Here is a 14,861-nt window from a genome sequence, read left to right as displayed (position 1 = left end):
ATGGTACTTTTAGTCAGTGGAGCTAAAGATCAAACCAATAACCTTCAGGCTGGGAAAACCACTCAATAACCTGGAGTGAATATTCACATTGTATGTGTGTTGGCGTAAACCTGTTAGTGTTGGAACTATGGAAATATTTTATAAATTTGCAAGTGAAATTATATGAACCTTTTGTAGTTAGCTGGATTTCTGTAGAAATGTTTTTATTGACAGCGCTCCCTTCTTCTGTGGTGTTCCTTGTTCAATTTTTTGAAGGTATCAGTTTTGTCAACAGAGGTTTCTGCAATTCTAAGGCTTTTCTTTTAACCTCATTGAGCATTCTGCGCTGTACTTTTGCAGTTAGTATCTAAAATGATGAAGACAACCATTCGTTGGGTGACTATAGCAACAGTGCCATTCCATTTCTAAGCAATCTTTCTTTCAAAGGACTGATGCATATCATGGCTTTTTGTGTACTTCCACCTTAGGATAAGTTTACAATTTTAACTGTAGGTATACTGAGACCATTTTTGTGCAAGGCAGGCTTGCCCAGCAATGCTTCCAGAAAATAGAAAACTCAAAACTGCTCTGTGTGGGGTTTTTTTCAATATGGCAAACGCTATGGGTGATTTCTAATCGTTAAAAAGACACACCTGAAAGGCAAGTAGAAACTGCACTATATTTTTTTCACATTTTTGTTATCTGGCTCGGAAGTGTGTGGTCCTATGCGGGTAGCACAGATGAAAAATTGTGACTCCCTCCAGCATTTAAGTTTCTCTCACCTGAGCGAAATGAGTCACGCATCAAACAGTATGCTGCATATAATTCTCCAATGGAACTAACTTACATAGACGACAGATTGCTTGTTCTTCTGCAGATTTCTGAGCTAGAACAAGCATATTGATGATTCCATCCGAGGGACACCTGTCATGCTTAGTAGTGTCATAGTCAACAATGTTCAAAAGCACTGATTTCCAAGCTTCAATTACACAGAGGAGTTGCGGTAATTATATCATATCTAATGATAACGTATATGCCAGATGTCTGGCGATGATTGTTATTAAAATTGCAAGGGAGCCCTTTTTGCAAAATATGCGATAAGGCAAATGCAATTCCATCATGATAAAGAGCCTAAAATGTCACAGTGAAGGTGAAACATGAAATGATGGCATCACTTGAGACAGTTATTTTTGTTTTTTTCTTTGTTTTGTTTTTAGTTTGTTTATCCTAACCATATTCCGTGGTTAGGAAATGTATAACATAACATCATTTTAGAGACTCATGAAGATCACAGGCATATGCACTTGTCTTTGAATTTTACTCCATATCAAACCGACTCAAGGTCAAAGAAAGAAATCCCAAAACAGACACACACGCACACACACATATCAAAAAATGCAGAAGGAATAGAAGAAGCAATGCATCGTCTCATATTCAGAGGCAACTCTGCTCCTCTCAAGCTTGCTCTTTGCTTATTATTTGAATGATTAAAACATACACGTAGAGCTATATATTTGGTGCACTTGGGAGTATGTAGACTTGTCAGCAATAACTAGTCCTCAGATGAAGAGCATAATGTCAGCAGTATGATTTAGAAACAAACAGTTTCGCATTAAATTTTACATTACTTACCACGGATCGCCCTGAGGTTTGAAAACTGAAAAGAACAAAACAAAAACAAATTGCTCCCCAATCTCTTTGAGTTGATGAGGTGTCACTTGTGCAGGTAAAACAAAGCTCACTGTTAAACTGTAATATTTACTTAAAAGAACAATCAATCAAAAACAAAAACAAAAAATCACAGTACATAAGCATATTCAACAGTAAGCTGCAATCTTTGCAATATGTGGTATGCTCTCCGTATTTCAAGCCAGCACAGCTGGGTCATACCAAAGACTATAAAAATGGGACCCATTGCCTCCCTGCTTGGCACTCAGCATTAAGGGTTGGAATTGGGGGGTTAGATCACCAACTGATTCCCGAGCGCGGCACCGCTGCTGCTCACTGCTCCCCTCTCCCCCAGGGGATGGATTAAAATCACATGGGGATGGGTTAAATGCAGAGGACAAATTTCACCACACCCAGGTGTGTGTGTGACGATCATTGGGACTTTAATCTTTAATCTTTAATCTTTAACATGTTAATGGATCTTTATGACATAATACAGATAACCAGAGTGGTCACAAAAGAAATGAAAATCATATTTTATTTTTAAAATGTAAAATACTGTTAAATATTCACCCCACATGTAAATTAACAGGGAACACTTGACCGAAAATCTATATTCCACTTCTTTGTGAATCACATTGCATTAAAATTAACCATGGGAATTGCAGGTGCACTGTTTTGGCGAGTACATGACACAAAGATAGGAACGCTAGATATTTATCACCAGTCCCCAATACTGTACCTCAAAAAGGGCCACGAGGGTCCACTTCTTCCCCCGGCTACTCATTTTCACCTGGAACAGACAGACCTACTGTGATGTACTGTCATCCAAAATACAGTAGTATACTGCTAAAATAAATGACAGTAGGTTCCTTGTAAAATATCAATAAATTACTGGCATCCCTGTGGCAATAATTTAACAAAGAAATGCTTTACAGTGACTGTTTATGTTAAAATTGAAATGCTGTAAAGGCAAATCTTCGATTGTGCCTTCAGAATTTTCTACCTGACTCCAGAGGAGTCAGTGCCTCGCCACTCACGAACCTCACCACATTCACTGTCACGTTGCATCACTGTGTATTCCCCCTGGTGTCAGTGAGTCAGTGATTAAGTCCGGTGGACACTGGCTTATCTGCTGCGTATTGCCGGGGTACTTGTGGCCCCCAGGCACAAGAGAGAGTGAGAGAGCGAGAGAGAGAAAGAGAGAGCGAGAGCCAGAGAGAGAGAGAGAGAGATGAGCACTAAGCTTGACTCTCACTTAGTGAGCTCAGCAGTACCTGTTGGCAGTCTGCACTGGCAGCATCTACACTAAGACTGTCAATATCCGATTAGACGGCGGACGCAACCCAATCAACCAGAAGAAAAAGCAGGAATATCATACAGAAACATAATTATTATCATGTCTGGGGCCACCGGGGACTTAACGTGTGAGGGGTGTTTTTCTGCGCATGGGGTCAACAGCACCGAGTCACACTCCACCGTGGATGATGATGAACTTGTACGCTACATCTGGACGGAGTATTTGCACCCCAAGCATTACGAGTGGGTTCTAATTGTGGCTTACATCTTTGTGTTCTTCGTGTCACTCATCGGCAACTCGCTCGGTGAGTTTTCTCTTTTCTTTCTCTTTTTGAATTTGCCCAATTTGATAGAATAAATGAATATTTGACTGCAGTGGAATGAGAACTCAAGACAAACTGAAAAAAAAAAGCATTGATTAAAAAATTGTGTATCCCAGAATGCAGCAGCACAAATTTGAATGCTTAGTTTTTGATCGCATTGATTATGTATACATATGCATGAACAGAATTTTTCACAATTGCATCTCATTCGCCTGTGTGGGTGTATCTATGCTGTGATTTGTGAGTGGTGAGTACAATACATGAACATTACCTTTGGGTTTAAACAGTTTTTATTTCTTGTCCTTGCTGTTTACTCATGCATATTCAAACCTTTGTTGTCATCAAGGCTGAATTTTGCATCAATAAAGCAGCCGTGTTAAGGTTGAGATGTCATTCATCAAGAGAGACCATACGGTAGGTTTTTCGAGTTAACCCATTCATACACAACCACTTTGCTTTTCATTAGCAGTTTGTCTCCTGGGTGGTCTCTCTCTCTGCATGACACATTATAAGATCTACAAGCGGCAGTTTGTTAATTTCTTGGAGTGTGCATTGTGTTGTGCCACAGTGTCACAATAGTTCTCAAGGGCTTTCTTTTTTTACCTTACTCTTTTTCAGTATTTTGGCAATGTCAATGCCAAGTTGAGGTGGAGAAAATCTGAGACGTTCCCTCGTCTGTCCAGGCATTGATGTTTTCAATTTAATTAGTGTGCTTCATTTTTGATTGGTGCTGTCTCTTCTGGTGCATTGGGTGGACTGACGTAACAGTCAGTCATAATGGATTAGTGTGTATGGAGCTGGTCAGACTGAGATGCATCCTTTTCAAATGCAATATGAAACTTCCTCCAGAATGTGGTTTTAATCCGTTTTTCGAAATCTGCTTTGTGATTGTTCAGACTACACGAAAGAGACATCCAGTTTCAACTGGGTTGGGCTAAAAAGCAGACTTGGACTGTTGGTTTGAAAACGATCTTTGATTTTCCAAATAACCTTTACCAATGAGCGTAATTATATTTGGAATAATTTGTGACAGAGTTTGTAACATTTTTGACTAACCACTGAGAAAATACTTTAATTCACATTCTAAATGTCATCCAAGCAGTCCAATGCTCAGTTCAATATTAACCAGTTAAAACAAATTGATGCACTACAGAAATAAAATTTTCCAATGCGATAGCCTGTCTTGGACATTGCTCCAATTGGGCATTTTCTTTCTTTCAGTTTGTTTTGCAGTATGGAAAAACCGCCACATGCGTACTGTGACCAACTATTTCATAGTGAACCTCTCATTCGCTGATGTCTTGGTGACCATCATCTGCCTTCCTGCAAGTCTAGTAGTTGACATCACAGAGACATGGTTCTTTGGACAGACGCTTTGCAAAGTTGTGCCCTATCTGCAGGTAAGAGACCAACTCATGAAGGCGGATGATCTCTAAAACTATACTCAAGATGTGTTGTTGGCATTTGTATACCCTGCCTTTGCCCAGTCAGCAAGAATTGGTTTCAGGTCACCAATGACCGTAATAACAATCAACAAGACTCAAAATTAATCTTAAATCTCTGTTAGCTGTTCATGTGACGAAATACAACCACAACATTGTCTTAGTTTGAGATTATGAATTGTGGTTGACTTGTCCGATGTTCCCTGGTTTACCTTTTAGACTATCTCCGTCTCGGTGTCAGTCCTGACACTGAGCTGCATTGCGCAAGACCGCTGGTACGCCATCTGCCACCCACTGATGTTCAAAAGCACAGCCAAGAGAGCTTGCAAGAGCATTGTTATCATCTGGATGGTGTCATGCATCATCATGATACCTCAAGCCATCGTGATGGAGAGCAGCAGTCTGGTGCCAGCTCTCCAAAACAAAACTAGTTTGTTCACCGTGTGCGATGAACACTGGGAAGGTGTGTGACGGACCAATCTATCCATCTTTACGTTTTTTTTGGGTTATAGTTGACAGTGGAAGACATGAAATCAATAAAAAAAAATGAGGAGAATGCAACAAACTCCACACTGAAACGTCAGAGTCAAATTCAGATCTTAAATCAAGATGATTATAAATTATAATCTTAATTTAAATGCTTCAAATCAGGTGCACGAACAAATACGGTGAACCACAACTCCGAAGAAATACTGTCGAAATCTTTTATCATGTAAAAGCAGCTAACTAATGTAGCAGGTGTCAAAGTACAAGGAAACTTATTTATTTGAAGATTAATGAAGGTTTAAAAAGGACCAGAACAGTTTCGCAGACTCAGCTACATCAAGAGATATTGTTTAGATATTGATCTACCGCTACAGTGATTCATTATACGCCTGACACCCGAAAGATGACAATCTGTTACTATGTGGGAGGAAGAAGTGCGAAGCTGGAGAGGAGAAGGGTGGGTCAGCAAAATCAACAAAGGTGCTCCTAATAACTGTGAAATCTGTGAGCTGGTGACATAGTTGTTGTTTAGCGTCTTTTGTCACGACGTAGAAAATCCAGCAATGACTATTTTTATGCCTCAAACATGTAGAAATGTGTCGGTAGATGTTGCCAGATGAAGAAGCATTTATCTTTCAGAGTTTTAACAATTCACAAGTCCACAGCAAAAATGAGGTCTTCATTTTGCACGATTTTGAAGCCTCATCTTATTTTATGCAGGGTTGTTTGTGTTTCCCGTTACAGGCACTTTACATACTGACAAGCTTACAAATAATTAGGTCCACAAATTGATGTCACATTTGTTAAAAATTGTTTTTTAGTTGAAAATTCAATCTGTTTTTGATTTCTTTAATGTGCAACACATCAACTTGCCAATTTCTCAAGGTCAAGTTAGTGATGTGCTTTTTGTCTCTTCTTCTTTCAGCTGAGATCTACCCCAAGGTGTATCACAGCTGTTTCTTTATTGTCACCTACTTTGCACCATTGTGTCTCATGGTGCTGGCCTACATCCAGATCTGTCACAAGTTGTGGTGTCAACAGGTGATTGGATTCCGCCCCCAAATTGAGCTTCTGCCACACTTTTCTGAGCCATGTAATATACTTTACGCTTATTGTATCTGTGTTTGACAGATTCCTGGCAGCACGTCAATGCTGCAGAGGAAGTGGAAGACCATGCAGTGCTCAGCGGCAGCTGCAGGGCCAGGAGAGTCCGTGCGGGTCAAGACTAGTACCGTCTGTGCTGAGATCAAACAGATCCGGGCGCGGCGCAAAACGGCTCGTATGCTCATAGTGGTGCTCTTTGTGTTTGCCCTGTGCTACCTGCCAATCAGCGTACTCAATGTGATGAAAAGGTATCAGTCACTTCTGTTGAGAAATATATCAACACAAGCTCATCTTGGTGACTCAAAATAAGCAAAAATGTCTCATTCTTTTATTGCTATTGATATCTGCAGAGTCTTTGGGACCTTCAAGAACACGAGTGACCGAGAGACAGTGTATGCTTGGTTTACTTTCTCACACTGGCTCATATATGCCAATAGCGCACTCAATCCCATCATCTACAATTTCCTCAGTGGTGAGTTTGTTCACACGCCTCGTGGACCGCACTAGCTCCCTGCTGCCCTCTAGTGCAGTGTTTTCCAACCCTAATTGAACCAAGGCACCCATTTTACATTAAAAAAAAATCACACCAACAAACTAAAAGCATGAGTAGCGAAATATTGATGATTTCATTTTACTTGTATTGCTTTAATATTAACTGTTTTAAAATGTATCCATGTTACCGATTGATTGATTCTAATTTCACATGTAAAGTCCAATTATCAAACATACCCAAGATGGTGGCAAGGAATAGGAATGATGGTGTCATTTTCAAATTTTATTAGAAATTAATATTCAGTTTTTATGTCTTTAAACTGATTTTTAATGCTTAAATGCGTTGGCTTTTCTCATCACCATTAATTTCAGTTTCAAGTGAATTTGCCATAAAGTCATCAAGAATAATTGATGGAACAAATAGTGTGTTTCAAAACATCATGTTTGATCATGTCTCATGGTCTTTCTTAGGGAAGTTCCGTGAGGAGTTCAAAGCAGCTTTTTCTTGCCATTGTCACGGTCAAGGCCAAGAGAGACTGAAGAGAATAAGCACCCGAATGAGCACCGACAGTCGAAAGTCGCTTTCCACTCACATTCACAACATGGACAATGTGTCACACATATCAGAACGAGTGTTGGCTCGTGAGTGAACGATTCGTTCAAATGAACGAATTTATTTTCAGTGAGCGAGAGTGAACGAATCACTTCCTAAAGTGATTGGTTCTTTTTTCAGTTCATATGACTTCAACCAGTAAGTGTCGGTAATGCGCATTGAAGCTGGTGCCACCTCGCCGTAAAACAAAACGAAGAAGAAAATGACGTAACTTCCCGTTCACGAACGAGTCGTGAATTGCATTTCCCGTTCACCAACGAACGAATCTGTGAGTGAACGAATCACTCACTGAGTGAATCACTCACTGAGTGATTCGCATTTCCAGTTCACCGCGAGAACGGATCAGTGAGGGAACGAATCCTGGCTTTCCCGTTTGCGAACGAGTCAACGGGTCAACTGCCTTCCTTCCCGTGCATCAACGGATCAGTCAGTGAACGTGTTGCGTCTCCCTCCTGGCGTGAACTATGTAAGCCAGAATGTAGATTTACGATTTGCCAAGGAAAGAAACAACCACTCACTGACACACCACTTCTTTTATGCACGTTTTCTCCAAGCTAACGGCTAACTGTATTGCATGAAGGGATGCGCCGTTATGCAAAAACGGGGAGAATATGCTCCTCTTTGGGTAATGTTGATTTTATAACACTTATAGTAGTTTTTAAATAACGTGTATGCATATATACGCCTAAATATTGTTATCCAATATATCTACTGCAATTTCACATTAGATTGCTGGTTTGAAATTTACTTGTATTATTATTATTATTATTGTTATTATTATTTTTAAATAAACATTTATGTTAAAACTTGTCTGGTGTTTTATTCCTTGTTTTTATATTCGCCAACTAAAACATAAAAATCAGACATTTGGTTAACTGCTTTATATGACAAACACAAACACATTCGGTATAATAACACCATCAACTAAAATAAATAAATGAATAAATAAGAAAGTGTAGCGAATGATTCGGTGAACGATTATTTTGAACAAACCTTTTGAGTGAACCGATTCTAAAGATTCAGTTCACTTAAGAACTGGGATGCACATCACTAGTACAAAAGAGTGCAGACGGCCAAGGCCTGCCAGGTTGAAATAGCCGACTGGTTAATGACACGTGCTCTTGCTTGGAAAGACATTGGTTCGATCCCAGTTGTGAGCATATATCTAACTGTACTTTTAGAATTGGAACCTCTCTTTGTATGCATATGCAAACAAGTGCAAGTATTTATGTGTAAATACATAAGGTGGCTCCACCCCCAAGTTAGCGTAGCTAATGATCAATCAATGATCCATTGATTTGCTCCGCTAACTTGTCATTCGGACACTCTATTAGGTACACCGCCATTTTCAGGTGTACCTAATAACAGGCCACTTTATTAGGGAAATATCATGGTCAAAGGTCACAGGTGTCAAGCTCTAGTCCTCGGGGCCGCGTTCCAATATGTTTTCCAAGTTACCCTCGTTAAACACACCTGCGTGAAAAGATTTTGGTCATTTTCACGTTCTGCAGGAGCTAAAACTTTTCACGCAGGTGCACCTAACGAGGGAATCACACGGACACTCCATTAGGTACACCGCCATTTTCAAGTGTACCTAATAACAGGCCACTTTATTAGGGAAATATCATGGTCAAAGGTCACAGGTGTCAAGCTCTAGTCCACGGGGCCGCGTTCCAATATGTTTTCCAAGTTACCCTCGTTAAACACACCTGCGTGAAAAGTTTTAGCTACTTTCACGTTCTGCAGGAGCTAAAACTTTTCACGCAGCTGCACTTAACGAGGGAATCACACGGACACTCCATTAGGTACACCGCCATTTTCAAGTGTACCTAATAACAGGCCACTTTATTAGGGAAATATCATGGTCAAAGGCGTCAAGCTCTAGTCCTCGGGGCCGCGTTCCAATATGTTTTCCAAGTTACCCTCGTTAAACACACCTGTGTGAAAAGTTTTAGCTCCTTTTACGTTCTGCAGGAGCTAAAACTTTTCACGCAGCTGCACTTAACGAGGGAATCACACGGACACTCCATTAGGTACACCGCCATTTTCAAGTGTACCTAATAACAGGCCACTTTATTAGGGAAATATCATGGTCAAAGGCGTCAAGCTCTAGTCTTCGGGGCCGCGTTCCAATATGTTTTCCAAGTTACCCTCGTTAAACACACCTGCGTGAAAAGTTTTAGCTCCTTTCACGTTCTGCAGGAGCTAAAACTTTTCACGCAGCTGCACTTAACGAGGGAATCATACGGACACTCCATTAGGTACACCGCCATTTTCAAGTGTACCTAATAACAGGCCACTTTATTAGGGAAATATCATGGTCAAAGGTCACAGGTGTCAAGCTCTAGTCCACGGGGCCGCGTTCCAATATGTTTTCCAAGTTACCCTCGTTAAACACACCTGCGTGAAAAGTTTTAGCTCCTTTCACGTTCTGCAGGAGCTAAAACTTTTCACGCAGCTGCACTTAACGAGGGAATCATACGGACACTCCATTAGGTACACCGCCATTTTCAAGTGTACCTAATAACAGGCCACTTTATTAGGGAAATATCATGGTCAAAGGTCACAGGTGTCAAGCTCTAGTCCACGGGGCCGCGTTCCAATATGTTTTCCAAGTTACCCTCGTTAAACACACCTGCGTGAAAAGTTTTAGCTCCTTTCACGTTCTGCAGGAGCTAAAACTTTTCACGCAGCTGCACTTAACGAGGGAATCACACGGACACTCCATTAGGTACACCGCCATTTTCAAGTGTACCTAATAACAGGCCACTTTATTAGGGAAATATCATGGTCAAAGGTGTCAAGCTCTAGTCCTCGGGGCCGCGTTCCAATATGTTTCCAATATGTCCATTGGTTTGCTCCGCCAACTTGGGGGCGGGGCCACTTTATGTATTTACACATAAAAACTTCCATTTGTTTGCATATGCATACAAAGCAAGGTTCCAATTCTAAAAGCACGGTTAGGTATATGCTCACACCTGGACTCGAACCAGGCTCTTACCGAGCGAGAGCTCGTGTCACTAACCAGTTGGCTATTTGGACATGAAAACCATCAGCCGTCTGCCTTCTTTTGTACTAGTGATGGGCATTCCAGTTTTAAGAACTGAATCTTTAGAATCGGTTCACTCAAAAGACTTGTTCAAAAGAATTGTTCACCGAATCATTCGCTACACTTTATTTATTCATTTATTTATTTTAGTTGATGGTGTTATTATACCAAATGTGTTTGTGTTTGAATAAAAGGTTGAAAAAAAAATCCGTTATGCCGACATTTGTTATTTTGGGGGACACCAACTCATATAACAACGTAAAACACATATGATTTTTATGTTTTAATTGGCGAATATAAAAACAAGGAATAAAACACCAGACAAGTTTTGACATAAATGTTTATTTAATAATAATAATAATAATAACAAAAGCACATTTCAAACCAGCAATCTAATGTGAAATTGCAGTAGATATATTGGATAACAATATTTAGGCGTATATATGCATACACGTTATTTAAAAACTACTATAAGTGTTATAAAATCAAGATTACCCAAAGAGAAGCATATTCGCCCCGTTTTTGCATAACGGCGCATCCCTTCATGCAATAAAGTTAGCCGTTAGCTTGGAGAAAACGTGCATAAAAGAAGTGGTGTGTCAGTGAGTGGTTGTTTCTTTCCTTGGCAAATCGTAAATCTACATTCTGGCTTACATAGTTCACGCCAGGAGGGAGACGCAACACGTTCACTGACTGATCCGTTGATGCACGGGAAGGCAGTTCACCCATTGACTCGTTCGCGAACGGGAAAGTCAGGATTCGTTCCCTCACTGATCCGTTCTCGCGATGAACTGGAACTGGAAATGCAAATCACTGACTCGTTCACTCACAGATCCGTTCAGTTGGGGTACGGGAAATGCAATTCACAACTCGTTCGTGAACGGGAAGTTACCTCATTTTCTTCTTCGTTTTGTTTTACGGCAAGGTGGCACCAGCTTCAATGCGCATGACCGACACCTACTGGTTGAAGTCATATGAACTGAAAAAAGAACCAAACACTTTAGGAAGTGATTCGTTCACTCTCGCTCACTGAAAAGAAATCGTTCTTTTGAACGAATCGTTCACTCAATTCTTTGTACTTAAGTACTATTTTGTACTTACCCAACGCGCGCGGAACGAAATACTGAACGGATAAGAATGACTTGAAGTTTAAGCGAGGAACTCATTGAGCTCGCCACGTTTGACGAATGGCTCTGTCGCTGCGTTCCAACACCTCAGATTTAGGGTTCGACTCCCCACTCCTGCGAAAAGTGTTAAGCATGAATGTGCAAATGCTTGTCAAACTTCTTCCCGCAGCACTATATTCATATTCGCGCGCTTCTCTCAACAGGGAAAAAATAAGTCAGTAACTGTTTATAAATTTAGCAAGATTAGTGATGTGCATTCCAGTTCTTTTAAGTGAACTGATTCTAAAGATTCAGTTCACTTAAAAGAACTGGAATGCACATCACTAATCGGAACAAATAGTGTAAGATCATCAGCAGGTTTGGGGCTCTATTGGGGACAAATATTGCCCTCTATTTTATAGACACACTCACTTTACGGATTATATAAAATAAGATGGAAAAAAAACTTTAAGTGATGAAAAACAGACATGACACATCAGACGCATCTACCTCGATGAAATCAATTCATATTGGATTTCATTCGGTTTTTATTTCAAATCGATAGGGATCTTTCTTTGACATAATTCAAATGATAGTCATTGAACCAAATTGCTGATTAGCAGCCCTTTGTGGATTAATGTGAGTTGCCTCAAAAATCTTTGGTGGACTGCAATTACAAATTATAATTGGAAATTTGCATTAGTATGGACGAATTATCTTTAAAGTCTTGGATTCTAATCTTGGATTGCAATTTGGAACCTTGCTTGCCGATTCTTTTGTTCGTTGAAAATAACAAATAAAAAAGTTTGGACATACTTACTCATTCTATGAATTAAGTCTATGATTTGTTAAGGTGAATGTTTTATGATTTTTTCAGTCTTTAGTTTGATATTCTTACACAGGGTGTTTAAAGGAATTTCTGTAGATTCTACATCCACAAGCTTGTTGACTTTGTTGTTATGATGTCATTGTTGTTAATGGTCCCAAAAAAGAGATGATTTGTACTGCTTTGCACTTTTTGTAAACTAGCTTATGCCGTTGTCTTACTTAGTGAACACTTGTCTTGCTTGCAATTATGACTTGCCAAATGTCTGTACAGTTCTATGAAACCGTTTTTTTTTTTTTTTTTTTTTTTTTATTTAACCGCCGCCCTCCCAAGAAATCTTATTTTATCTATGAAAAGATGACGATGGGCCTGGCAAGTGGTAAATTCATACAGAAGGTTGATGTTAGGTACAAAATAAATTATGGAAGGGAAAATTGTAAGGACTTCTTCATCTAGCACAGCATATTCCGAAGCACATTTCACTAAACATGTTTTTAAATCCACCGGGGCCTCTTTTTTTTTGGGTATCCTAATTCAGCAGTGGATTAATCTTGCTATTTAAGCTCCTGCTTTTCTCTGTGGAGAAAAAGTTTTGGGTTCAAATCATCACACCATAAAAACTTCCTCTCATGAAACAGTGAAAAGTGACTTTGAAGGATGTCATTTGTGATGCACGCAAGAAGTAAATGTTCTAAAGCTCATGGAAAGAAATGTTCTTTATCAAACATGGCACGTTTTGCTGGCATCACTTTCTCTTCTAGCTCAGATAGGTACGGAATTAGACAATGCTGGTGGATTTTTTTTTTTTTTTCTTTACTGGTGGGAATGGGCTTCCATAGATATGAGATGGAACACATATCTAGAAAAACTGATCTCATATCAACCTAATGTTAGTCACATAATATTTTTTTTCCTCTTTACAGGATGTATTCTAATGCACATGGTGTACGTATATGTAAAAAGGTTGTTGCATCAAAATGTATGTAATGCAATTCGGTGAACATGTTATTTATTTATTTTTGACTTGAAAAGTGGGTGAATAAATGCATTCCTTTTGATCGGACTGATATCTGACCCAGTTCTTCAGAACAACCATAAGTAATGCTACAAGAGCATCCCTTTATATTTTTTTCTTTCTCTTTTTTTTGTCTTTCAGTCTTCTTTTTTTAAACCTGTGCTATTCAGCTGCTTGGTCCTTTTATGATGCAACAGATTTTCTGTGAAACAGGGGCATTTGAAATATTCTCATATATAATGCTCTACGTCAGACCAAAATGAGACCTTGAATAAATGAATAGGTTAATTAGCCTTAGACTTAGACTTAGACTTAGACAGAACTTTATTGTCATTTTGTCAACACTGGTGTGTACAAAACGAAATTTCGTTGCATACGGCTTTCAGCAATGTAGAGGTATTTCGGCTGGTTATAAAAAAAAAGTGACATTCTATATAAAAATATGAAAGTACAAAGTGCAGCAGTGATAAAGTATGTTAACAGTGCAGGAGACAAAAAGCAGTATTTACAAGTGTGCAGAGGAATGCTACGTTTGAATGTTCAGCAGTCTGACGACAGCAGGGAAAAAACTATTGCAGAACCTGGTGGACCTGCAGCGGATGCTGCGAAACCTCTTCCCAGAGGGCAGCAGGGAGAACAGTCCATGGTGGGGGTGTGATGGGTCACTGATAATATTTCGGGCTCGGGACACGCAGCGCTGGGATGACAAGTCCTGAATGGAGGGAAGAGGAGCCCCGATGATCCTCTCTGCTGTCCTCACCACTCTCCTCAGGTTCTTCCAATCGGAGGCGCTGCAACCTCCACACCACACCGAGAGACAGCTTGTCAGAATGCTCTCTATGGTGCTTCGGTAGAACGTCCTCATGATGGGTGGGGGCAGGTGGGCTCTCCTCATCCTCCGCAGGAAGTACAAGCGCTTCTGTGCCCTCTTGACCAGTGTTGTGGTGTTCACAGTCCAGGTGAGGTCGTCTGTGATGTGGACTCCCAGGAATTTCGTGCTGCTGACCACCTCCACAGCTGAGCTGTTGATGATCAGTGGAGCGTGGTGAGGCTGGTTCTTCCTGAAGTCGACGATGATCTCCTTCGTCTTCTCCACATTCAGGATCAGGCTATTTTCTCTGCACCAGCCCACCAACTGCTCCACCTCCTCTCTGTAGTCCAGGTCGTTGTTGTCCCTGATGAGGCCCACCACCGTTGTGTCGTCTGCAAACTTCACGATGTGATTGGTGGTGAACCTGGGGGCGCAGTCGTGTGTCATCAGGGTGAACAGCAGGGGGCTCAGGACGCAGCCCTGAGGGGAGCCTGTGCTGAGGGTGATGACATCGGAGGTGTTCTGTCCGACCCGGACTGACTGAGGTCTGTTGGTGAGGAAGTCTAGCAGCCAGTTCCGAAGGGGGGTGCTGAAGCCCAGGTGTTCCAGTTTTTCCACCAGATGTTGTGGAATGATGGTATTAAACGC

The 14,861-nt window shown here is 40.5% G+C and overlaps 1 protein-coding gene across 2 annotated transcripts; it reads left to right on the top strand.

The window, feature by feature from the left end:
- The first annotated feature begins 2,191 nt into the window (after positions 1 to 2,191).
- On the top strand, positions 2,192 to 7,506 carry hcrtr2 (hypocretin (orexin) receptor 2). Of its 2 annotated transcripts, none has more exons than XM_037271757.1 (7): positions 2,192 to 3,251; positions 4,491 to 4,669; positions 4,931 to 5,174; positions 6,123 to 6,238; positions 6,329 to 6,549; positions 6,652 to 6,773; positions 7,265 to 7,506. In XM_037271757.1, the coding sequence occupies exons 1-7, from the start codon at positions 3,047 to 3,049 to the stop codon at positions 7,441 to 7,443; spliced, it is 1,266 nt and encodes a 421-aa protein (XP_037127652.1). In that variant the 5' UTR covers positions 2,192 to 3,046; the 3' UTR covers positions 7,444 to 7,506. The 2 variants fall into 2 exon arrangements, with proteins under 2 accessions (XP_037127652.1, XP_037127653.1); XM_037271758.1 differs by lacking the exon at positions 2,192 to 3,251 and adding an exon at positions 3,309 to 3,683.
- The last annotated feature ends 7,355 nt before the right edge of the window (positions 7,507 to 14,861 follow it).

Source organism: Syngnathus acus, chromosome 15 (genome assembly GCF_901709675.1).
Source record: "Syngnathus acus chromosome 15, fSynAcu1.2, whole genome shotgun sequence".
NCBI lineage: Eukaryota > Metazoa > Chordata > Actinopteri > Syngnathiformes > Syngnathidae > Syngnathus > Syngnathus acus.
The sequence above is the reverse complement of the archived record's forward strand: the minus strand, read 5'-3'. Positions and strand labels throughout refer to the sequence as shown.